General features: G+C 53.8%; 10 protein-coding genes across 11 annotated transcripts; 8 read left to right on the forward strand and 2 right to left on the reverse strand.

Annotated features, from left to right (window-relative positions):
* Positions 1–6,213: 6,213 nt before the first annotated feature.
* KRP23_8800 (Esterase LipC) lies at positions 6,214–7,227 on the forward strand (the record flags this gene model as incomplete). The annotated part of the gene is made up of 3 exons (XM_067894288.1): positions 6,214–6,549; positions 6,617–7,003; positions 7,072–7,227. The coding sequence occupies 3 exons, from the start codon at positions 6,214–6,216 to the stop codon at positions 7,225–7,227; spliced, it is 879 nt and encodes a 292-aa protein (XP_067743737.1).
* Positions 7,228–7,308: 81 nt separating this feature from the next.
* Positions 7,309–7,689, reverse strand: KRP23_8801 (Actin-related protein 2/3 complex subunit 5; the record flags this gene model as incomplete). The annotated part of the gene is made up of 1 exon (XM_067894289.1): positions 7,309–7,689. One exon carries the CDS (start codon positions 7,687–7,689, stop codon positions 7,309–7,311), a length of 381 nt encoding a protein of 126 aa, XP_067743738.1.
* A 265-nt stretch (positions 7,690–7,954) lies between these two features.
* KRP23_8802 (uncharacterized protein) lies at positions 7,955–8,475 on the reverse strand (the record flags this gene model as incomplete). Of its 2 annotated transcripts, none has more annotated exons than XM_067894291.1 (3): positions 7,955–8,006; positions 8,102–8,331; positions 8,401–8,475. In XM_067894291.1, 3 exons carry the CDS (start codon positions 8,473–8,475, stop codon positions 7,955–7,957), a joined length of 357 nt encoding a protein of 118 aa, XP_067743739.1. The 2 variants fall into 2 exon arrangements, with proteins under 2 accessions (XP_067743739.1, XP_067743740.1); XM_067894292.1 differs by having other exon boundaries at positions 7,955–8,009.
* Positions 8,476–8,605: 130 nt separating this feature from the next.
* Positions 8,606–9,990, forward strand: KRP23_8803 (m7GpppX diphosphatase; the record flags this gene model as incomplete). The annotated part of the gene is made up of 6 exons (XM_067894293.1): positions 8,606–8,968; positions 9,068–9,231; positions 9,311–9,404; positions 9,490–9,587; positions 9,654–9,781; positions 9,836–9,990. 6 exons carry the CDS (start codon positions 8,606–8,608, stop codon positions 9,988–9,990), a joined length of 1,002 nt encoding a protein of 333 aa, XP_067743741.1.
* A 270-nt stretch (positions 9,991–10,260) lies between these two features.
* KRP23_8804 (Tryparedoxin) lies at positions 10,261–10,764 on the forward strand (the record flags this gene model as incomplete). Its single annotated transcript, XM_067894294.1, has 1 exon — positions 10,261–10,764. One exon carries the CDS (start codon positions 10,261–10,263, stop codon positions 10,762–10,764), a length of 504 nt encoding a protein of 167 aa, XP_067743742.1.
* A 734-nt stretch (positions 10,765–11,498) lies between these two features.
* Positions 11,499–13,841, forward strand: KRP23_8805 (putative glutamate carboxypeptidase LAMP1; the record flags this gene model as incomplete). Its single annotated transcript, XM_067894295.1, has 1 exon — positions 11,499–13,841. One exon carries the CDS (start codon positions 11,499–11,501, stop codon positions 13,839–13,841), a length of 2,343 nt encoding a protein of 780 aa, XP_067743743.1.
* A 108-nt stretch (positions 13,842–13,949) lies between these two features.
* On the forward strand, positions 13,950–15,211 carry KRP23_8806 (m7GpppX diphosphatase; the record flags this gene model as incomplete). The annotated part of the gene is made up of 7 exons (XM_067894296.1): positions 13,950–14,303; positions 14,375–14,407; positions 14,493–14,527; positions 14,607–14,700; positions 14,783–14,882; positions 14,969–15,022; positions 15,129–15,211. 7 exons carry the CDS (start codon positions 13,950–13,952, stop codon positions 15,209–15,211), a joined length of 753 nt encoding a protein of 250 aa, XP_067743744.1.
* Positions 15,212–15,460: 249 nt separating this feature from the next.
* KRP23_8807 (uncharacterized protein) lies at positions 15,461–16,131 on the forward strand (the record flags this gene model as incomplete). The annotated part of the gene is made up of 4 exons (XM_067894297.1): positions 15,461–15,496; positions 15,588–15,829; positions 15,906–16,010; positions 16,095–16,131. The coding sequence occupies 4 exons, from the start codon at positions 15,461–15,463 to the stop codon at positions 16,129–16,131; spliced, it is 420 nt and encodes a 139-aa protein (XP_067743745.1).
* Positions 16,132–16,296: 165 nt separating this feature from the next.
* Positions 16,297–17,652, forward strand: KRP23_8808 (Succinyl-CoA--D-citramalate CoA-transferase; the record flags this gene model as incomplete). Its single annotated transcript, XM_067894298.1, has 1 exon — positions 16,297–17,652. One exon carries the CDS (start codon positions 16,297–16,299, stop codon positions 17,650–17,652), a length of 1,356 nt encoding a protein of 451 aa, XP_067743746.1.
* Positions 17,653–18,328: 676 nt separating this feature from the next.
* Positions 18,329–24,163, forward strand: KRP23_8809 (Phospholipase D; the record flags this gene model as incomplete). Its single annotated transcript, XM_067894299.1, has 3 exons — positions 18,329–18,402; positions 18,474–18,602; positions 18,664–24,163. The coding sequence occupies 3 exons, from the start codon at positions 18,329–18,331 to the stop codon at positions 24,161–24,163; spliced, it is 5,703 nt and encodes a 1,900-aa protein (XP_067743747.1).
* Between the last annotated feature and the right edge of the window lie 103 nt (positions 24,164–24,266).

Below are 24,266 nucleotides of genomic sequence, written 5' to 3' on the forward strand. Positions count from 1 at the left end.
GCGTACTTCATCGCCAGAAGCTCCTTGTCATGGACAGGGTAGTTCTTTTCAGCCGCCTTGAGTTGGCGCGACTGGAAAGATACTACCCGTTCTCTGCCATCGGCATCGACCTGCAGAAGGGCACAGCCTATGGCGAAGTCGGATGCGTCGCATACCACACTGAAGGGACGATCATCGTCGGGCAAAGCCAAAATCGGAGCGCTCTGCAGGCTGCTTTTGATTGCCTCGAAAGCCTGCTGGGCTTCATCGTTCCACGACCATTCCGCCTCCTTCTTTAAGAGGTTCGTCAGTGGCCGTGCCATCTCAGCGTAGTTGGCGCTGTACTTGTGTAAGTAGTTGGCAAGGCCAAGCCACTTGCGCAAGTCCTTCTGGGATACTGGCACTGGCCATTGTGCGATCGCGCATATCTTCTCAGGGTCCGCACGGACACCATCCTTGCCAAGGAAACATCCCAAGAAGGGAATCTCCTCGGCTCCGAAGATACACTTGTTGATGTTCGCATACAAGCGATTCTCGCGCATGCACATCAATACCTCGCGGAGGTGGTTAACGTGCACTTCGACAGCCGTCTTGTCTCCTGAGGCACGACTGTGCACGAAGATATCATCAAAGTACGTCTGTACGAACTGCCGCATCGGCCGGAAGAGTTGAGTCACCAATCGATTGAACGTGGCTGGTGCGTTCGACAGCCCCTGGGGCATCACGAGCCATTCCCACAGCATCCCGCTGGGTGTGCTCACCGCTGTGAGCGGGACGTCTGATTCCCGCATCAGCAGCTGATAGTAGCCATCGACCATGTCGAGTGCACTGAAGATGGTGCAGCCCGCCATGTTGTTCTGTAACACGTCCTTGCGAGGGATTGGCGTGGACGCCGGGATGGTTGCTGCATTCAACTTGTTGAACGCATGTACCATACGCCACTTCCCATTGGGTTTACGCACGCAAAACGTCGGAGACGAGTGCGGCGACTTTGACTCGCGCACCATGCCCGCGGCATATTTCGCCGCAAAGAATGCGTCGATCACATCGACTTGCTCCTTCGGTAGTGGCCATTGGCGCGTGGTGCAATATTTGGTGCCCGGCACCAAATCGATCTCGTGTCGCACACCTCGATCTGGAGGTAACACCGACGGTGGGTTATCGCTGACCACATCCGAGAACTCCTTCAAAAGGGGGTAGTACGGATCCGACGGGTCTTTCAAAATGGCCGCGCCATATCGTTTCTGCCGCGAGGAGGTCCTCTCGTCTTCCAACACCTCGGGGTCCATGACCGAGGAGGTGTTGAGCTCGATCGAATCGAATTCGCGTCGGATCAGGACCATCTCCTCGAGCACGCCCGCCTTCAGAGAGTCGAGAAACTCGACATACGAGAGCTCTTCGAGTTCCAGTAGCTCTGCTACCGCGGGCAGAACAGCTAACTTCCCGCCGTCCTTGTATTCGCCCGTGAGCATGTCCAATACCGTTGGTCCGACCACCCTCTCCGAGGGGTCTGCAATGCGGCGTCCTATGCCTGGACGTAGTCCCGCTGTAGTTGTGCCAGCTCTAGCGTCTTCTCTTGCGTGAGCTGCCGCAGCTCGAACGCTTTGCGTAGCGGGAGACCCCGCTCGACCACTCTCGGTTGCGCGAGCCCCAGCTCTAGCGTCTTCTCTTGCGTGAGCTGCCGCAGCTCGAACGCTTTGCGTAGTGGGAGACCCCGCTCGACCACTCTCGGTTGCGCGAGCCCCAGCTCTAGCGTCTTCTCTTGCGTGAGCTGCCGCAGCTCGAACGCTTTGCGTAGTGGGAGACCCCGCTCGACCACTCTCGGTTGCGCGAGCCCCAGCTCTAGCGTCTTCTCTTGCGTGAGCTGCCGCAGCTCGGACGCCTTGTATGCCGCCCGCCCCGTGGGCAAAGGCGACGTTCTCGTTCTTGAGAGTTCCATGAGCCTCATCCTGAGGAGCACACAAAAATCCCATAGCTTCTCCCACACCCACCGAAGGCACATAAGCTCTCGAGGATGTAGAACTCGCGGTCGGCATAGCCGAAGGCAGTCCAAGTACTTCCGAAGTACCTGCAAAGTGCCGTTCGCCGCGTGGCACACGATGTTCGTGCACAAACCCGTCTCGGGAAGAGGAGGGGACATGACCCGCCAGGGCTCTGTCCGCGAGGGGTTTGTGACTAGCACCGATGGTGCGACTTCGCCAATCAATCCATGGCTCATGTTTAGTAAGCCAAGGCATGCCTAGGATAAGATCGTATCGATCATCCATGTCGAGGACAATGAACGGTTCGACCGAATTGAAGTCGTCAAACTTGACGTTTAGAGATAGTAGAACCTTCCGTGTAGACACGATGGATCCAGTCGCCAGGCGAACAGATACGTTTGTATTTCGCTTAGATGCTTCCAAAGCACTAGCATACAATGCACTGTTCCTAGCCACACTGGACTTCGTCGCGAAGTTGTAGGACGCTCCCGAATCAATCAGGACCTTCAACGGCTCGTCATATCCCTTAACGCTGGCTGTGACAACCACGAGGTTGGACCGCGCGGCGGCCACGGAGAGACACAGAAGTGTCGTCCCTGGGACTTGCTCCCCAGGAGGTGGAGGTGGCAGAGCTACCGACCTCGAGGAGGAGCGATGTCTCCCAGCAGGGCGTCCCGCACCTACTGGGAGTCGCCGTTTTCCGAAACCGCAGACTCGATCACATTGAGTGACGGAGCGGCCTTGCCGCGGCCCGTCTTCCACGGATTCGTTGGGCAGTTCCGGCGGAAATGACCAAGCTGATTACAGCCAAAGCAGCGACCACTCGCGCGTTGATTGCGCTGGGGACGAGCCGACTCGGCCGACGAGATCTCCATAGGAGTGGGATCTTCCGTCGCCTCTGCGCGACCCGCGTAACCCTGCGCCGAGCGCACGCAATGATTTTCCAGCATGGCGATGTGCACGGCATCGTTGAACGTCTTTGGCTGTCTGCGGAAGAGCTCAGTCCGAACCGGGCCCGGACGGACGCCATCCATGAAGACCGTCACCTTAACGTCCTCAGAGAGGGGAGCACCTGCCATGGCAGCTTCGAGATTCTGCAGCTCCATGACATAGTCTTGAAGCGTGCGCTTTCCTTGCTTGCACCGCAAAAAGAGTGACCGGTAACGGTAGGCCACGTTGGCCAGGAGGAAAGTCGAACGCAGTTCTTGTTCCATGAACGCCCACGAGGTGAAATACCCAGGAGACGAAGTCTCTCGTGCCATCGCCCATGCGCGTGCACGCCCTCCCAGATTGGAAAGCGCGAAGGCAACTTGGGCTCTTGACTCGTAGATCTGCTCAGCGCTATCTCGATCTCACGAATCCAGAAGACAAGACTGTCTGCTTCTTTGCCGTCGAACGTCGGTACCGACATCCTGACGGGCTTCGTAGTTCCTTGCCGTGCGGCGTATGAAGCAGGACCCGAGGGGTTCGCCTGCGCCACACTCTGCGCCTCAGCTCGCATCGCCGTGCGAGCAGCTTCCTGTGCTGCAGTACTCACGTGAGCAATCAGCGACGATTCGTACTTGTCGAAGCGTTCCACGCGTGACCTCTGCTGCTCTGCAGGGAGGTTGGGGAATCCAGCAAACGCTGCTTCGCCCAGGAGACTGACCATCTTTTCTAGCGTAGCCCAGTGGGCATCTGAAAGATGAGGAAAATCCTGCCGGGACGGCAGCCTGCTCTCTGAGTCTTCCATCCTCAGAGAGATCTTGATTGTAGCGATCCGCGCCGGTCGCGGGAGTGACTACAAGTGCTACCAGGTGTGACGGGGGTCACACGCACCTTAGCCTTAGAGGAAGCGTTAACGCGCTAACCACAACAGACGCCTGGCGTCTCTGTTGTAAGCTTGCCTTCCAGTCGTTTCCGGGTACCGAGTACCAAACGACTTGCGAACTTCCAGGTTAGAGTTTAACTGTCTGTATTAATCTCACTTGTAAGGTTCTAACTACTGTAAACTATCTGCATACTGAACTCCTGTCTAAACTGACGATCTTCCAAATGGGTGGCCCCCATTTGATCCGCTACGGTAAGTCCGACTCCGTACCTAGTGTGATGTACACCATCGTACTTAACGTGCTGCCGAGTGCCACACACCAATTCGTGTGAAGTACGTACTCGTACTTAAGGTGACCAGTGTGAACCACACCGAAGAACAATGGGTCTCCCCCTTTCACAAGTTCTTTTGCTCGGCAACGGTGTAGGCCAGCGTGGCCCCATTACACTTGTTGCTTCCTGGCGGCACATACACCACCAAACAAGTCTGAATACACTCCATTTTGTGTGTTTTCAGGCTGTCTAGTAGCATCACACTTGGCCCTTGGATTTCCGCTGCCAAGACGTTGTCGATCCATTCTTCCATGACCCTTTGGTCGCAATATGCTTTAGCTTGGACAGTAAAGTAGCCTTTATCCCAGTAATAGCCTTGGTTTATTTTGGGTTTCTCATGCGCGATAGCCCCTAGCATTCCCGCAAACACAATCATCGGTCGGAATTTGTGCCCTGTCGCAGAAGCACACAGAAATACTGATGCTCGAAATGAGTCAGGTGTAGTAACTGCAGAGCGTAGTCTCAGATTAATTATTCGATTAAAAATACACCTTCGAAACGGGTAAACGTGCACTGAACAACACCCACCGTGCGTACACTGACAAACTCAATGGTGCTATGGGGGTATATGACGGATGTCTGGTCCATACTAAAACAAAAGTAGTCCTATCGCAGTATTCAGCATTCCTGCAGGAAAAAATGCACCACTCTCGACGTGATGGAGCATCACCTCCGAGTAACGATCGGCCACAATCTTTTATCATGTTAAAATTATGTCATATAATATAGCTGGGGATAAATACCTGCATATCGGGGCGTAGATCTCGGTCACGGTGCGTAATGCGACGGTAAGTGAGGCGTTTGCGCCGAAAGAATCTGAAAATGTACATCTTCACGGCATCTGTACGTCTGGTTGCCACGTAATTGAGGTCAAAATGGGCGAGTGTATATCGAATGCACGCGGTGGTGATACAGGAGTATTTGGTGCCGCGCATGTGTCGAATCCAGTTCAGCAGCCTACATTTTAGTATGTTAGTACGAACAACGGCAAGGATAAAAACGATAAGAGCCTTTTCACTACCGTTTCTCATCATCCAACGAAACGGCGGACACGTACGTCTTCACCCCAATAAAGACAGACTTCGGTTTGGCAGCTTGTAGGGTTGTCTCTTGATTTTCCCAGCTCCAAATCGTCATGCGAGTGACGCCGTAAGCGCGCGCGACGTCTGCAACCGCCTCCCCGCTCTCAACGCCCCGGAGGGACTCTAATTTGTCGACGTGCTTCGTGCTAAACTTCCTCTTTGCCACTATGTTCTCAATGGTTGGTTTGGGTTGATAGGGCAGGGCGCCATGTCTACAGGCAACGACATTCTACGAGACTATTAACCGAATTTAATGTTACTTGAACCAATCTTTTTACGATGTTACATCATCTCCGTTATAAACTCTGCCACAAAACCGTTGGGACATCTACATTTCGTGCTATAGCTCGGCTTCTTGAAAGAATTAAAGGACGCTGTTCGGGTATGTTGCTCCTATCTGATAGGACAATAAGCGACTTGTGACGCTGCTCTAGATTCTGCAGAACTTCTATAGGCTTGCATACAACAATCCGGATTTCGCACCGCGACAAAACTTTGGGGTATAAATTGACTTGATTTCACTATTATCAAGAATGAAGGTCCTGTTCTTAATAGTGAGTCGTGTCACCGTTCTGGCAAGCCACTTCAAAGCAACGGGACGCATCGTGTCCATCAGATCGTGCAGCTCCTTCATCGTGACGGAATCCCATGCCTTCATAGCCGCAGCTGTCAGTTGAGGCACGGTCTTGTACCGCTTGCCATGGCTGCATATTTTTTGTCGCGGTGCGAATTCAGGTTTGTTGTATGCAAGCCTATAGAAGTTCTGTACAATCTAGATCAGCGTCACAAGTCGCTTATTGTCCTATCAGATAGGAGCAACATACCCGAACAGCGTCCTCTAACCTACATTTCGTGCTATAGCTCGGCTTCTTGAAAGTGTCCCAAAGGTTTTGTCGCAGTTAATACGGTACTGGTGGATATGCTCTAATAAATGACGTCACCGAAAATGAAAAACCCGAGTTTAATTTCCACCCGCGTAGGACGTCACACCCACCCACATCCGTTTCAAAACCTGGGTTTTATTGCTGATGTTGCGTCGCACGCTGCCGCTGCTGGGCGCCTACAGTTGGAAGGAGGTGGCGTACGTGGCCGAGGCTCCGCATGCGTTGCAGACTTTAGACATTGCAATCCCACGGAAGATTCTACCGCGTGCCAAGATGCCTACCTGTGTGTTTGTGCATGGGGGGTCGTGGCAGCGCGGGGACAAGAGCGGAGGGCTGAACCAAGACGTCGACGAGGCTTTCGTGCGTGCAGGGTATCTGGGCGTCTCGGTCAATTATCGGCTGTCACCGGAAGTGCAGCATCCGGAGCACATCAAGGACGTGGCGGCTGCTGTCTCGTGGCTGCACCAGAACATTGCAAAGGTGGAAGGCGGTTGGCACGGACTTTGGTCGGTGCATTGACTAACGAAATGTGGTTGTGCGTTGGCAGTTTGGCGGTGACCCGGACAAGTTGGTGCTGGTGGGTCACAGTGCCGGTGCACACTTGGTGACGCAGATTTTGGCCGACCCGCAGTACTTGAAAGCGGCGGGAATTGAGCAGCCGATTGACACGTTTGTTCGGGGTGCAGTGGGCATCTCGGGAGTGTACAATATCGTACGGCTCGCGAACACATCGTATGGGACTTTGGTGACGAGTCCACCTTTTGGTGACCGTGTTGAGCAATTGAGAGAAGCGTCGATAGGGATGACCGTCACAAGGGTCGGGTCAACGTCTCCACTCACCAAGATGCCGCTACTATTGGTGAATGCGCAAGAAGACTTTCATTTTCAAGAAGACGCACACGAACTGGAGCGATGGCTAGCTAGTGCAGGCAATGTTCGTATTGCAAAGAGTACTAACCTCGTTGTCTCCCTCACACTAACCACTCCTGTCACCTTGTGCAGACTTCGATCCAGCGCCATATTGTTCCCAACTGCAACCACTTTACCATTGTGCAGCATCTCGCCAACGACGATCCCGACACAAACCCGACCATGAAACTTATCAGATCGTTTATGTTGGAGATCACCGACCCGAACGAGATTTCCCCATTTCTCTGACTCAACAACTTGCAAACTCTGTACGTCCCATTGACTCTTCTGCTTTATGTATCTGTCTTCGGTGACAAAAGTCGGAGCTGCTCAGACCTGCTTCCGCTCCGTGAAGGCGCGCATGATGCAGCCCGCGCCGGCCTTGGCCGACAGCTTCTGGTGCCACTCCAGCATGGCCGCGCTCTGCGACGCCACCCCCAGGAAGCGCATGACGTACTTCATGAGGCTGTCCTCCTGCACGCTGCTGAGCGAGTCGATGGCGCGCTGCATCTCGCCCTTGTTGCAGGCCAGCAGCGCCGCCATCACCGCCTTGGCGTTCTCGTCCTTCACCGCATCGTTCTTGGACTGCAGCGGCGGGTCTTCCAGGGCTGCGCGCACCGCCTCCTCGTTCTTGCGCTGGGCCAGCAGCCCTTGTACCTGTGTGGCGCGGGCCTGGACGCCCGCCGCGATCTGAGTCTCGTTCACCGCCATCTTGCTCCTGCTCTTTTTGTATGTGTCGCAAAGGGACCGTGTGCAATTGTCACCAAACTTGCCAAATCCGGTGATCGGCTTTGACGGGGAAGTGAAGCGGCTTCAACTTGACCTTATTATCAGATTTCGCGTGCATTGCAATTCGGTCACAAGGAATTGGGAGTGATATTACAGTAAATAAAGGAGGAGGAGCTCTGGAAGTGGAAAGGTAAAAAGCTCGGTTGGAATCTGCCATCAACTTGCTGGCCAACGCATTGCAGCGAGTTTACATGATGCTGCAAAAGATCGGAATCGGCAAGACGCTGTATGAGCGGCCACTGCTGAACACGCCAGCAAAGCAGAAGGAGAGCCCAACAACAAAAATCGTCAGCACCTACCCACTGCAAGTAAGCAATCAATACCCAACACGTACACGATCACTGGTCGGCGGTGTTCCATCAGAATCTGGTTCTGTGCGCCGCACACTGTGCACTGGAATGTCGAGCCGTGGGTCACGTTGCGCACTACATGCGTCGTACCACAGTTGCCGCACTTGTATGGCATCTCAGCCTGCGGGACTGCCTGCGCGACCGCCACCATCGGATCCTGGTCGTACTGAGTCTGCAGCTGACGCGCCACCTCCTCGTCGCGGGAAGTGTCATTCTACAGCAGATAGCAACGTCCATAGCGTCAGCTCCGAGCCCGTCGGACTCAACCATCATTGTCAGTTACCTGAATATTCATCGAGACCTGTTGGGCACGCGGGATCTGTGGGTACAGAGGCTTGTCGCCGCCTGGAGTCGCCATGGTTTGAGTCTTCTTTCTTGGTCTCAATTCAAGTCGCTTTGGACTCAGAATTTCTTCCTTGCGACTAATAGCCAATCAGATCTTGAGATGCTACTGACGGCACTATCCCAATCAATTTGTAGCAGAGACGATGGGGTTGCTAGAGCTGCTGGGGCAGGTGGAGCGCCTGGGGGTCAGTATTGCCCTCGTAGTGGCAGTACTGGGAGGGCTTTATCTGTGGCAGCAAGCGGTGGGGGGTGTCGGGATCACCAAGATGCTGCGGGACTTCAACCTCGTGCGCGTGCTCAAGCGCACGGACACGGAGCTGGCACTACTGGGCAATTTCAAGAGCGACAACCACAAGAAGGCGGCGGTGCTGATCATCCAGACGGCGGCGATGGATACGGGAACTTTGGGTCAGTTGTTGACGGGGCTGTCACTGCATGAGATTCTGGTGAACGACATCTACAGCACGTTCCAGGGAGACGTCTCGCGCGATGTCAAGCCGTACAAGGTGGTGATGCTGAGAGGGATGAGAGAGGGGGGGGGGGGGGGGGGGGGGTGACGGTGTAATTTACATTGTTTGTGCTTTTGTTTGTTTGTATTTGGCTAGGTAAATTTGATCTACCCGGCGACGGATCGACATGTGCGCAAGCACACAGACCAACATTTCCACATGGTGGTGGAAACCAAGGACGCGTATCGGATGATCACCAAACCGTTCATTGACAGTATCCCTGCGGAAAATATTGAGTGGGTCTACAATATCCTGGACCAGTAAGTGTGCTGGAACTGCTGCTCTGGTGCGTGCTACGTTGTGTAGCGTATTGACCGGTGTGTGTGTTTGATGGAACAGCAAGAGCGAGACGGAGCGGATTATTTACGAAGACCCACACCATCGCAATGGGTTCGTTTTGCTTCCCGACTTCAAGTGGTCGGACCCTTCCAAGGTGAGTCCTGCGTTCTGTAGTCTGGTGCTGTCAACACAATAACCCCGTGATGCATGCTGACCGCTGGCTCCTACGTTGACTTTAGTTGGAGTCACTGTACTGTTTAGCCATTGTGCATGACCGCTCGCTTCGATCACTTCGCGATCTCACTAGTTCACACTTGAAGTTGCTCCGAAACATCCGGTAGGCTCAGTTTGTTATCAAGTTTTTTTTTGGATCCGGCAAAAGCTCACGTTTGTCTGTTAACAGAAATGCAAGCTTGGAGGTCTTGAGCAAGAAGTTTGGCGTCAACCCGAGCTCAATCCGCATGTACTTGCACTACCAGCCTACGTACTATCACCTACACGTGCACTTCTCGCACGTCAAGATGACCCAGGGTATGTGGACTCATTATCTCCGCGTCTGCGTGGAAACTAACATTCTATCTACAGGAACGTTTTCGGGCAAAGCTGTGCTGCTTGAAGACGTGATCTACAACCTGTCAGTCAATAGCGACCACTACAAGAACGCGACGCTGTCATTTGTGGTCGGTGAGATGCAGCACAAGCGGCTCTTCGAGCTCTTCCGCGAGAAACACATCATTTAGTGCAGGCCAGTGTCAATTCGGTGCACTCTCCAACGTGCTTGCAAAGCATAACCCTTTGCAGGCTCATTTTGCGTTGGTGCGCATACTTAGTAGTTGCTATGAATGGAGCATTGTAGACGAACGGGTGCCTCATCTTCTTCATGGATACACTCGCCTTACAAATTCCTTGTCTAAATCCAACGGCGGAACGCACCCCTCCATCGGCGGAAAATAACGGCCGATGTTCTCAGTGCTGAATTCGCTCCCGACCAGCAGAGAACAAATCCCAGCATGACTCTCCTCGAGAAGCTTTTGGGCGCCACGTTGGTGTCGAGGCGCGGTGAGACGTCCACGCACGAGGCGCTAGCGCACAAGTCGGTGGTGGGGTTGTACTTCACCGCCAGCACGTGCCACCCATGCCGAGCCTTCACGCCCGTGTTGGCGACTGTGCACCGTAACATGACGCTCAACGCATACAAGATGCTGCCCATGAAGGACCAGCTGGATGTGGTGGTTCTGTCCGTGGACCGCAGCCCCGTGGCCTTCCACGACGCTCTTCTGCAGACGCCGTTCCTCGCCGTGCCATTCCACCGTCGTGAAGTCGTGCAGGACCTGTGGAAACGATACGACGTGAAGAAGATCCCGGCGCTTATTTTCGTGGACGCCAACGGCGACGTGATCGAGCGCGAAGGCCGTCGCTTCGTCGAGAACAACTACACGGACCTGCGCAAGATTTGGGAGCACCTCGCGCCTTCTTGCTCGTCGTCGTCGGGCCCGGAGGCTGCCAGGCCGTGATGTTCGCTTCTAGGAAAATTGCATACCCCATCTACCGCGATAAGTACCAGGTTAGGCTCAGTCGATTAAGCTTTTCTATTCTCTTTGCTTCACCTTCGTTTTGGAATGCTGCTTCATGGCGATCCGCTACACTACCGGTAGAGCTGCAAGGTCCAGCTGTAGGTGCCAGAGTGCGAGATCCTAACGCTCTTGTAAGGTGGGTGGTGGCGTGTTTGCTCGGAGTCCATGTGGAGCATTTCACGGTCTCACCATACTGCAAAATTACACATGGATCGTGGCGTGGTTGGTGACATGCCGCTACAGGTGTAGTCAGACCTACTGGAAGCGGATCCTGCATCTGAAGTAGATAATCGTAGGCAATTGTTTATACTATCGCTTGAGGCTGAAACCACTTTAACAGATACCATTGCAACAATTGACGGAGAAGAAGCTTTATCTCTATGGTATAGACTCTTCCTGCAATGCTAAGAGAGCAATGCCGACGGCACCAAACCCATAAGCCATGTTGAAGTCTGTTATAAATTCCTGTGAGCCAATCGCAACATTTTACTTTATCGACAAAATATATTCATCCAATCACCGCGCGAGTAGGCAGTACGCGTACTTTAGCCGTTGTACACGCATCATGTCGCTGAGGCTTCCCACAGCGCTGAATCAGCAGTCCTCCGTCGGCGCACTCTGGAATTGGCGGCACCACACCCAAGGCATTGACACCAGGAGTGTCGAGTCCAGCCATGCCTCCTATCTCAGCAACCAGCAAATCTCGCGGCCCTGTACTGGCCAAGTCCGTGGACGAAGACGAAGTCTATGGCACATTCAACGGCCGACCGCTTCAAAGCACAAACATTCGAACATCCAGCAATGGTTCAAACTCCAGAATCGGTGCTTTGATGCGTGCTATTGCAGCCGTGGGGTTCGTCCTGTTGGCCGCAGGATACATCACCAATTCCGACTCCAGTGCCGTCCAAAAGGTTGCCGAGTCCTCCACAGTCAATGCAGATACGACGGAAGTGCCGGTGACCGACTTTCATCAGCAGTTTGTCGACAACGTAAACGCTGGCAGCATGCGCGAGTACCTTCACACGTATTCGAGTGTCCCGCACAGCTGCGGTACCGAACAAGACTACAAGACGGCGCTGTTCACGGCGAAAATGTTCCAGTCTTTCGGCATCAAGGCAGAGATCAAAGAGTACTACACGCTGCTTTCGACACCGGTTCGTCGTCACTTGTCGATCGTAGAGCCTGTTGAAGCTGCTCGCGAGCTGAATTTGACGGAAGCTTCGGTGCCGGGCGATACGTGCACGAGCGATGATAGTGCGTTGCCTCCATTCGTGGCGTATGCTGCGACGGGAAACGTCACGTCCTCGATCGTGTTTGTGAATTTCGGCAAGCAAGCAGACTTTGAGTGGCTTGTGGGCAACAATGTCACGCTCGAAGGTAAAATCGCATTGGTGCGATACGGTGGTAACTTCCGCGGACTGAAGGCTATGGCAGCAGAACAACATGGAATGGTCGGTGTGCTAATCTACTCGGATCCCAAGGAAGACGGCTTCGTTCACGGCCCAGTGTACCCCGACGGCCCGTGGCGCCCTGAGGGATCGTTTCAACGTGGTTCGCTCACGTACCTTTCGCTCGCTGGAGGTGACCCGATGACGCCTGGTTGGGCCTCTACGGAGGGCTCTTACCATATTCCGTATGAAGACGTGAAAACAATTCCCCACATCCCCGCGCTGCCACTATCGTATGGTCAGGCGCAATACATTCTGCAGGCTCTGGGTGGCAGGGAGGCTCCAGCTTCGTGGCAAGGAGGTCTCTCGTTGCCTAACGGCTACCGTATTGGTGATGATGAGGCGATGGTAGTAAATCTGGACATTGAAATCGATAACAAGGTCGGGCCGATCTGGGATGTCATCGGTACAATTGAAGGCTCTGAGGAACCTGAGCAGCTGGTGCTGTTGGGTAACCATCGCGATGCCTGGGTTTGTGGAGCAATTGACCCTAACAGTGGTTCATCCACTCTTCTCGAAATCGCACGCGGATACGGCGAGCTGCTCAAGCAAGGATGGAAACCACGGCGTACATTGATTTTGGGCTCATGGGACGGCGAAGAGTATGGCCTCTTGGGGAGTACCGAATATGCTGAAGAAAACGCTGAGCTCTTCAAAAAGCAGGCAGTGGCATACCTGAACGTGGATTCTACGATGGGTCCGTTAGTCAGCGCCAGTGCTAGCCCAGCCATCGCGGAATTTCTCTACCAAACGGCCAAAGACGTGCCAGCAAACAAGTTCCATGGCAACGAAACGGAGAAAACACTGTATGAACAATGGACTAAACAAGCTGCGGCTCATCGCGAACAACTTCGCGGGGCCAGTGATGGGACACTCGGTCCAGAGCATTTGATCAGCTTCATGGGTTCTGGCTCGGATTACACGGCGTTTTACCAGCATCTCGGTATCATCTCGGCCAATTTGGGCTTCTCGCTCGCGCGGGCTCCCTACGGAGTTTACCACAGCTCGATGGACAGCATCATGTACTCGGAGTTGTACGGCGATCCTAACTACGCCACCCATGTCGCCACTGCGCAGTGGTGGGGTCTTCTAGGCCTGCGTCTTGCCGACGACCAGGTTTTGCCATTCGACTTCACTACATACGGGTTCGTCATGGCGGAAGACTTGGCAGGTCTAGAGCAGCAGGTTGCCACGCTGCCGCGCTCCAGTGTAGATTTCAGCGAGCTGCACCAGGCCATTGATCGATTCACCACCAGTGCCACCACCTTCCACGCGCAGCTTGCCGCGTTCGCGTCCAACGAGACCCTTGCGGGCAACGTTGATGCTCTCCACGCGTGGAACGAAAAGTTGCTGCTGCTAGAACGTCACTTGATCACCAAGGATGGTCTGCCTCACCGTCCGTGGTACAAGCATGTGATCTTTGGCCCAGGGTTCTACGAGGGGTATGCCGGGGCAGCTTTCCCGGGCATTTCGGACGCGATTGCATTCTATGATGACGCCGCTACCATCCAAAAGCACGTTGACGACGTGGCTCGCATTGTGAACGACGCTGCTAACTATTTGTTGTAGACATTGAGAGCAGCAGTGTGGTTTACAACACCAACAAGTTCATCTCTTTGAAATCGTTGTTCTCGAGGTTTTCTAAGACCAACCGACTAATCGTCACACGTCGAAAATATGTTCATGCGGGTCATGGAATTGCTGGGGCAGTTGGAGTGTCTTGAGGTTGGTGTCGCGCTGGTGGTAACAGTGCTGAATGTCCTTTGGCTATGGCAGCAAGCAGGTGCAAGCACCAGCTCCAAGCGGCTGCGTGGTTTCAACCTCGTCAAGACAGACACGGAGCTGGCGCTGCTTGGGACCTTCAGGAGCGACAACAACAAGAATGAGGCGGTGCTTGTCATTCAAGCGGCGGAGATGGACACGGGCGACCTGGATCGAATGCTAGCAGGAATGTCATTGCATGAAATTATGAAGAACGACATCTACAGCACATTCCAAGGAGACGTATCGCGCGATGTCAAGCCGTACAAGGTGTGGGCCGAGAAGAATCAGGGAAATATGTCGAAGTACAACGTATTGTGGTAATCTGTTTTGCTACACAGGTTAATTTAATCTACCCAGCGACCGAGGCACACGTGCATAAGCATACCGACCAAGGCTTTCACATGGTGGTGGAGACGAAGGAAACGTACCAGACAATCACGAAACTTTCGTCAACAGTATAAGCTCGAGTGGGTCTACACCATACTGGACCAGTAAGTGGGGAGAGAGTTTGATATTTAGAGTTAGCAGTAAGCGTGACGTATTGATCAGTGTGCTTGCTTGATGCAACAGCAAGAACGAGACAGAGCGGATGATTTACGAGGACGCAAGCCCTCGAGATGGATACATCTGGCTGCCAGACTTCACATGGTCGGATCCGTCCAATGTACGTCTTACTTTGCAGTTTGCTGCTGATTATTTGATCAATACGGACAGTTTTGATGATTTGCTTCTTTCTTCCGACACAGTTGGAGTCACTCCACTGCCTTGCAATTGTGCACGACCGTTCTCTTCGATCTCTCCGTGATCTTACCAGCTCTAATTTGAAATTGCTGTGGAACAAATTCGGTGCGGGCCAACTCTTCCCTTTACCTCTGTGGTGAGCTATTATAATTCTTGCACAAACTCATGTGCACCTTTGTGTGTTCTTGCAGAGAGATGCGAGCTTGGAGGTTTTGAACAAGAATTTTGGAGTAAACCCAAGCTCGGTGCGCATGTACTTGCACTATCAACCGACGCACTACCCACCTGCACGTGCACTTTTCACATGTTAAAATGACTCACGATACACTTTCGCTCCACCGCGGCTTTCAGGGCTCTTGCGATTTATTGTGCGCAGGAACATGTTCGAGCAAGGCTGTGCTACTTGGAGACGTGATCTACAACTTGTCGGCTAACAGTGAACACTACAAGAACGCGACGTTATATTTTGTGGTCGGCGAAATACAGCATAAGCCACAGCTCGAGAAAAGGGCATCATTTAGCTAGCCAAGCGTCCGCTTCATTCATACTAGTCAATAGTGTAGCCATATCTATTGACTTAAATGTACCAAGCTTATTAATAATTAAGCTTGCCAATGAGTCATACAAAAACGTAACGAAGCTCAGCTGCTGTTCATTTTGTAAGTTGAGTTGAGAGTCCCACCATGGATACCTCTGTATTGGCGCCTGCAACGCAAGAGGTTTGCTTACAGCTCTAGCTCTAAATATTTGATACCGTATGCACACTACGAGTGGTTGACTAACGTGCTACGCCGTCGTTGTTACCTTCAGGTGCTCAACGATTTACTGACCGAACGCGGCCTCACCGAGTGGCAAGTCGTGTGTGACGTCCACGTCTCCGTCGAGCCCAACGAAAGCATCGACATAATCTACGGTTGCGCATTGGCGACAAGTCTTCAAGAAGAACGCATCGATCGCAAGCGCAAGCGGAAACCGGCCAATGACAGTGAGCGACCGGCGTGGAGCTGCTTCCTCGTGCTCCAAGCCGTCTTCTGCTCCCTCAGCATCAAGAGGTGCGTCAGCTGCCTACAGCCCTTCTCTTGTATTTACTACAGACCGTAATCTTGGTATTGTTTCTATTGAACGCAGCCTTCTAGAGCTGCAGCAATGCGCCGACGCCAATGAACCACTGAGCACGGTCTCAACAGCCACGAAGCGAACGTTCCTGTGCCTCACAAACGCCGCAAGCGTTAGGTATGCCCCCACTGCATTCCACAATGAATATGCTGCTGTCTGTGCTAACCTACGGCCCTTAATGCTGCATGGACGCACTCGCAGTTACTACTCGCTCCAAGCTCCAGCCATCCTACCCTAGGCGTCGTCACTACCTCTTTATAGTGACATAATACATTTCATCAGTCAATGGTTGAAGTTCATAACAATGACCTTCTAAACGGTTTGCGCAGCAGGAAGCGTGGAGCACTTCAGCTTTGTCCTGATACGGTCCGCACCTGCGTATCCGTCACCTTACGGCGTTTCAATGCGTCTCCCAATGCTCTTCACGTTACCACGAGGCTCCCTGTTGAATACAGGACGCAACAAGCTGCAGGGTCGCTGCGTGACGACTATCGCCACTGGCCCGTCGTCTTCGACAAAGAGAGACCGTCCACTACCCCTCGAGGGCATCCGAGTGGTGGAGTGTGGCCACCTCATTGCAGGCCCCTTTGCGGGTACAATTCTGAGCTACTTTGGTGCAGACGTAATCAAGGTGGAGTCTCCCACGGGAGATCAGGTACGCGACTATCGTGAGCTGGACTCGACCAAGACGTCGCTGTGGTGGTACTCGCTTGGACGCAACAAGCGCTCGGTGTCCATCGATATGAAGAAGGAGGAGGGTCGGGAGTTGATCAAAGAGCTCATCGAGCAAAGCGACGTCTTCATCGAGAACTTCAGGCCTGGCCGCATGGAAAAGTGGGGGCTTGGGCCGGACAACTTCGAGGAAAACAACCCTGGACTAGTGTACACTCGGGTGTCTGGATTCGGACAGGACGGTCCGTACTCGTCCAGACCGGGCTTTGCGTCAGTGTGTGAAGCTATGGGCGGCTTTCGCTATGTGAATGGCTTCCCGGATCGCCCACCTGTCCGCCCGAACCTCAGCGTTGGTGATACACTGGCTGGGATCCACGCGGCTCTCGGCATTGTCATTGCTCTTCTTGGCCGTGAGCGCGGTGCCGCTGCCGGGCTGAACAGCAAGGGGCAAGTTGTGGATGTGGCTATCTACGAGGCAATGTTCAACCTGATGGAGGCTGTAGTTCCAGAGTACAGCTATTCGGGAAGTGTTCGTGAATGTTCGGGGTCAACCATTACGGGTATTGTGCCTTCGAACACCTACGTCACCAAGGACAAGAAGAACGTCGTCCTCGCTGCTAACACTGACTCGCTGTTCGTGAAGTTGATGAACGCTATCGGGCGAGAAGATATGGCGGCGGACAGCAAGTACCGCACGAACGCCGACCGCGTCGTTTACCAAGCCGAGATCGACGCCGCAATGGTGGCCTGGACCGCTACCCAGGAGCTGAACACGGTGGTTACCGTGATGGAGAAGGCCACTGTGCCTGTCGGCCTCGTGTACTCTGTGGAGGACATGGCCAAGGACCCGCATTACCAGCACCGTGGAATGTTCGAGGAGGTCGAAATCCCGGACGGAGACGGCACGCGCAAGCTCCAGGTGCCTGCGATCTTGCCAAAGCTAAAGGCGACGCCGGGTGAAACGCGGTTCGCTGGTCGCAGACTGGGGCAGGACACACGTCAGGTGCTGGAGCATGTTCTCGGGCGGTCCCAGCAGGAGATCGAGCGGCTGCTGGGTGAAAAGGTGGTGTTTGAGCCGTCTGTGTAGGCGTGTCAGAACGAGGCATAGGGCGACAATGCAATCGGTAGACAAACGTTTGTGAATCACTCGCTGACAGGATTGCATCGTATTGGTATACGGTACTCCGGAGCAAATGGCAAGAATCACGAGAGATCACCGCGCTCTATCTACATGTACGTGGCCAGGTTTGTAATAAAGCTCTTCAATCGATAGGCATCCGCATCACTTGGACCAATAGCCTATCATTGCTGCCTTTGCCAACTGCAATTGCATCATGGCCTTTGTATTCGAGAGAGGACTCGCGCTCAATGCAGCGCTGTCCTCCACCCACAATAACACGATGGCAGTCTGGTAGTCGCGCAACGGCTCTGCGGTGTTCATCACGTCGAAATGGCTCGGCCTCCGACGGCATCCGCGTTGTGATGCCGCTTGTCCGCTTGTGACACAAGCTGTGGTGCCGCACCTGGCGCGGGAAAGAGGTGGTCGCCGTGTTGCCGCCTTCTCTGCACAGCCAGGCCCACAGCCGTCGGACAGCACCACGGGACTCCAATACGCTGCAAAAAGGCAACTACTACATGTAGTTTTGATAACTGCAGTCTACATACATGCACTGGTGCCCTGCAACCTGGTTCAGCCAGCGGATTCTCCGGCTCAGAATGGCACCAGGTGATCACGCCCCGAGGCTGGTCGTTGTTAACGCCAGATGGAGCACCCGCAAAACCGACTCGATTATCAGTTATCGCAGGTTTCATCCTTCGGTGCAAGCGATTACGCGGGGTATGCACTTTACACACACTTTTCCGCGCATAATCCCTGCTAACCTCCGTCTAACAGACAACATACCGAAGGCAAAGGCAGCCGAGAGACCGCGCCAGCGTCTCGCGTCCTGCCCCCTTCCTAGGCCCGACATCTCCGTCTCCTTCTCCCATACCCTTGCCACCTGCTTCTCGAAGCTTTGAGCGCGTCGCAGACGAGCGGTACGCTAGCTCTCGCCCCCAAACTTGCTCCGCGTTTGCACTCATTGTTCTGTGCTCCCAGAGGCCAGTGGAGAGTCCGAGGACCTTCTGCACACACAGAGGCGGCCGTCCTGCGCCTACATGGGATGCCAGCACCCGACGACGCGCCAAGTGAACAGACCGCAGCCGCTAGGACCAACAGCAGCGGCTACGGCCTCCGACCAGCGCCCAGCTCCTCCATCTCGGGCCTCGGTAGCGTAACCAGCTTCAGGTCCAGCGAACTAGACGCACAGGAGGTGGACGTGGACGAGGAGTGCGCCGACAGCGACATCCTCGAGGACCCGAACGACGGGGAGATGACCATCATGAACGACGACGACGCCGAGTTAAGCGAGGAAGAGGAGGAGGTCATGGAGCACTCCATCGACTTCTCCGTCAACAGGGCCACGGTCACACGCGCGGGCGTCATACCGTGCTGTGTCTTTGTGGGAAGAGTGAGGTGGGGCACCACGGACTGGGAGATCTACTTTGGCCAGAAACAGCTCCTACGGCTGCATTTCAACCTGCATCTCTATTGCCTACTTAACCGACACAAGGTGATGCGCGGGGTGCATCTGCCGTGGACGATTTGGCGTGAAAAACGAGCGGAAAAACGCGTGGCCGATGTGTACGTGGTACAGGACTACATTCGGGGACTGCTGAAAGACAGAGACTTGCGCAACTCAGAGCCGTTGTTGTCCTTCTTGGAAGTCAGTCCGTCGCGCGCAATGTTGCGTCTTGGACCTTCGCTGAAGGAAGGGTATGTGCACATGCGCATCAACGGACCATTCCAACTGCCGCTGTACACGTGCTTTAACCGCACCATCGAGGCGCTGTACCGGCATCTGTACCGCGCGTGGATGCGCATTGCGTTCGTGTCGGCAATTGTGGGGTTCATTTTCCCCGTCTTTCTTGTGATCGTCACTAGTCTTCCGACGTTTTTCTCGCCGCAGAAGGAGCTGGTGAACTCGGATTCCGGCACCAAAGAGGTATCCACGAAACTCAACACGGCTGGTGTGTTCTTGGGTCTAGCTGTGCTGGGAGGCATCTTCTTCTTTGCTGGATTCGTGTACAAATTCTTCCAGCATCGGCTTGGTGTCATTCGGCGATGGGTCGTGTTGAAACCTTCGTGCTTCGCGGCCTATAGGAATCGAAATGACCGTGAGCCCAGCGAGGTTTTCTTGTTCGACAAGACTTTCACAGCAAGAAAAGGAAGCTACAGACAAGGTGTAAGCTGGATGCCAAGTGGACTGGTTGTTGGAAGCAAGGCTGGAGATATCGAAATTGACACGGGGCACTACTACACTCGATTAACAGCTTTCGTAGCTTTGATGGGGGTCTGCTACGGAATCATGCGTCTCTCGAATAATATCTACGATTTCGAGAACCTTACTCTGAACAAGAGTCTAGGCGTTCCCATTGCAAACGCGTCAGGTTATGAAAATTGGACGCAAGGCAACGACATTGAGTACTGCGGCTACTACTTCACTGTGCCTGACGGTGTCACGGTTTACGTCGAGAGTGATGACGACGGCGCAGTGATCTCGCAGCTGCAGATGCCATCTGCAAACTCGATGACGGCGAATCTTGGATACTTCTGGCAGAGTGATGACAGCATGGGCTACAGCCTAAACGTGATCACAAATGCGGTCGGAGGCGGTACGATGGTGAGCGTGGTGAAACCAATTGATGTAAAGAATGATCGCTTCTTTGAGTCTGGCACGAATTACTCGGTGCCAAGTGTTGGTAACTTGACGCTGGAGGGCGTAGGCACTGACCTCAGTGTGCAGAGCTTCAACAATGTTGACAGTCTGTGTGCGATATCGGTGCGTATTTCGCCCCTCTCGTGGCGATCATACGTCTACTACGTGTTGTTCCTGTTTGCTGGAGGTATTGTTGCGCCTGTGGTGGGGTTCCTAGCCAACTATTTCGTCACATACCTTGGATTGTGGCATCCGCACGTTCGACGAGATCATTGGTATCGATGTGTGCATCGTCTCCAGAAGCTCAAGCGGCAAGAAACGTCTACGCGATTCAATTCGTTTGCTCCACAGCACACTAGCTCATTGGATGATGACGATTCTGCAGCAGTTATCGCCAAGACAAAGGCGGCCAGTTTACCCGTTACCAACACCAACGGCACCGCTATTAATCAAGTGGTGGATTCAGTGATCAAGTTGGATACAGAGACTGCTGTGCGGATGGGAACTGGAAATCTGGCACCAGCCTCTGTTCGAATTGACAGCAGCACGCAATCTGAGGAGTCGTTCGAAGCTCCGTCGCCGCCACCCAGCGCTGTCAGCTGGCATGTAGATGCAGAAGATACTTACGCAGCCATGTTTAAGGCAATCTCCAACGCCAAGTACGAGATACTAATTGCCGGTTGGTGGGTGTGTCCTGACCTGTTCTTGCTTCGTCCCGGTCGAAAATTGCCGCCACGTGAACCAAACGAAGATCCCAACGGGCAGCAAGTGAACAAGTCGCAACTTCGCCAGTTGCTGACGAAGAAAGCGGAGGCCGGTGTCAAGATCTACGTGCTTATTTATCGTGAAGTGAAGTTGGCTCTCACGCTGAACAGCGCATACACCAAGCGCAGTCTGATGCTTCACCCGAATATCCGCGTCCTCCGTGATCCAATTTTCCAGATTCAAAGTCTTGGATTCTGGTCTCACCACGAGAAGATCGTTTGCATCGACCAGTCGCTAGCGTTTGTCGGTGGTTTGGATCTGTGCTTTGGACGGTATGACCACCATGGGCACCCAATCAGCGACCCCGGAGATGATCCTATTTGGCGAGGCAAAGATTACTCTAACCCGATCATCAAGGACTTTGTACGAGTGAACAAACCGTTCGAAGACCTGATTGATCGATCTTCGCAGCCTCGAATGCCATGGCACGACGTTCATTGCAGCATTTCTGGCCCACCTGTGCAGGACGTGGCATTCCATTTCATCCAACGATGGAACTTTGTGTGCTCCAAGAATGACTATCAACTACGAACAGGCTGGTGCATTTGCTTTCGCTCTCGAAGATTTAAATTCCTGCCGAAATGCCTTGTGCCGATGGATTTTAACGGATGGACGCTGCAGTATCCGTCTTCAGACCCTGACGTGCGTGACGGCTCAACTCGTACAACCATTCCACTTGTACGCGAAGACTCTCTGAGTATGGAGCCCTTCCAAGTGGTTCAGTCTGTAAACGCTATGTACCCCTGCGCCGCAACGGGTCCTCAGTGGCTACCAACGTCGTCGTTGCACCCTCTTAACCCCTTGCGCCCGATTGCGAATGAATCGGCGACTACCGGGCCCTTAGACGATGGCGAAGTGCTGCGTGCTCAGCGTGGCGAGTCTATTCTGCAGGTGTTCCACCCGAACGCCAATATCTGCAACATTCAGGTGTGCCGCTCAGTATCTATGTGGTCGGCAGGCGTGCCTACAGAAGCCAGCATTCAAGCCGCTTACATGGATGTGATTGCGAACTCGAAGCACTTCTTGTACATCGAGAACCAGTTCTTCATTTCTGGAATGGACGGGAATGGCATCGTGCGAAACCGGATTCTGCAAGCGTTGGTGGATCGGATCGAGCGTGCTGTGCAGCGTGATGAAAAATTCCGAGTTTACGTCGTGATGCCGCTGCTGCCTGCATTCGAAGGCAACGTCCGCAGCCACGAGCTCACAAATCTCCACGCAGTCATGCACTGGCAGTTTGCTACAATTTGCCGTGGGCGGTACAGTCTTTTCGAGGCGCTGAAGGGCGTAACAAATCACCCCGAGGAGTATGTGGCGTTCTTTGGACTACGCAAGTACGGTATTATGCCGAACGGATGTGTGTCCACCGAACAAATCTACATCCACAGCAAACTTATGATAGCTGATGACCGATGCGCTATCATCGGCAGTGCGAACATCAACGACCGCAGTATGAATGGTGACCGTGATTCGGAAATCGCCCTGGTGATCGAGGATATGCAGTATGAGGACGGTGTGATGAACGAGAAGCCGTACCGACGCGGTCTGTCAGCCAGCAAGCTCCGCATGCAACTTTTCCGCGAGCATTTGGGACTTGGCGACGATGATCTCTCCATCGTAGATGCGACGTCGGATCACACGTGGAAGACCATCAAGTCTGCTGCTTCAACCAATACGAAGATTTTCGAGAGCGTGTTTGACTGTGCGCCTTCGAACCGCATGCGCGCGTTTGTGAACTTTCAGAGCATTGAGGTGACGCAGATTTTCGAGAACCAGCGTATGAATGTGCTGAAGGTACCGGGTCGATCTCATGTATGGGATGCTGCCAACCTGAAGGATGGCGACTATGCGCCATGGACCGATGTGAATGGTGTGCCCATCGCGGCAGACCGTGTGGACCTGAGAGACTTCGAAGTTGATAACTACAAGGACAGCAAGGACAGAAAGAAGAAGCTGTTCTCCATGGATCACGATGGCTGGTGCTACGCGCGAAACTTCTCTATCTTCCAGGAGGTTCGCACCATGAAAACGGACTATAGAAAACGCGAAAAGTTACAGCATCTCGTAGCCGACAGGTTGATGGCCCAGGTACGACGTCGGCGATGGGTGAAAAAGGGTTTTATGCCCCCACGACCTGATCCCCGCGAAAGCTCCTTCAGCATGGCCAGTGACGACGAGGAACACGGACGATTTTACTCGATCTGGCGAAGGCTTCAGCAAGGTGATTTCAGTCGCTCGAACTCCATCAGCATGACTCCGACCAATTTCAGTCAGATGGACACTGGTAGTGGAATCGCTGGCAGTGTGAGCGTCGGAGGCACCAACCAGCGTCGTCTGCACAATTCGGTATCGATGCCATCCGGTAGTTCGTTCTTGGTTGGGGACAGTACGCCGCTGCAGCCTGTGGTGCTCGGAGATACGCCATCTTATCCAAACTCGCCCAGTGTTTCGAGCTTCCAGCAAACGCCTCAGAGTCCATCAGTGAATGCACTCGTTGGCGGTCCACGGAGTGTTCGCAGTGCGCGCACGTCGTCCCTCCTTGGAACTGGTGGTGGTGTCCGTACACGTGACAACACCCGCAGTGCTCGAGGTAGTTTCTACGGTATGTTCAGTGTTACTGGAGGCAATCGCCAGCTCGATACCGATGACGATTCCAGCGATGCAGGAAGTGACTACGGAGGAGGCCACGGCATCCGCGCGTCGCTCAAGCGGTGGTACTCCACGATGGATGTGCTGGACTTCGGGCGTCGCTCCAAGTTCAACGCGGAGTACTTCGACGCGGACGAGGACCATATCAATGGAGAGGATCCGCTCCTTGAGGATGGCCGAGGCAGCTACCACGCTGCTACTCGCGAAGGTCTCCTAACCGAGGAAGTCGCGGATGAATCTGGTGGAGAAGACGCTGATTGCCAGATCAGCCACGTGCAGACTGCAGCTACGGTTCGCAAGGAGGACGAAACGCGCGCTCGTGGCCAGCTCTCGGAGATCCGCGGCCACCTCGTCGAGTTCCCGCTGGACTTCCTGGTCGAAGAGATCCTCAAGCCGTCTGTGCTGCCTGCCGACATTCATATTTAAGCAAGCGACGCTGCGTCAAGAGTAGCGATAGACACACAACAACAAGGAGGTCGCACGGCCAAGCGTACAGATAGATAGTTTCGGCCCGATTTTATTTGAGTTT

Source organism: Phytophthora ramorum, assembly GCF_020800215.1.
Source record: "Phytophthora ramorum isolate Pr-102 chromosome Unknown Phyram_PR-102_s0007, whole genome shotgun sequence".
Classification (NCBI taxonomy): Eukaryota; Oomycota; class Peronosporomycetes; order Peronosporales; family Peronosporaceae; genus Phytophthora; species Phytophthora ramorum.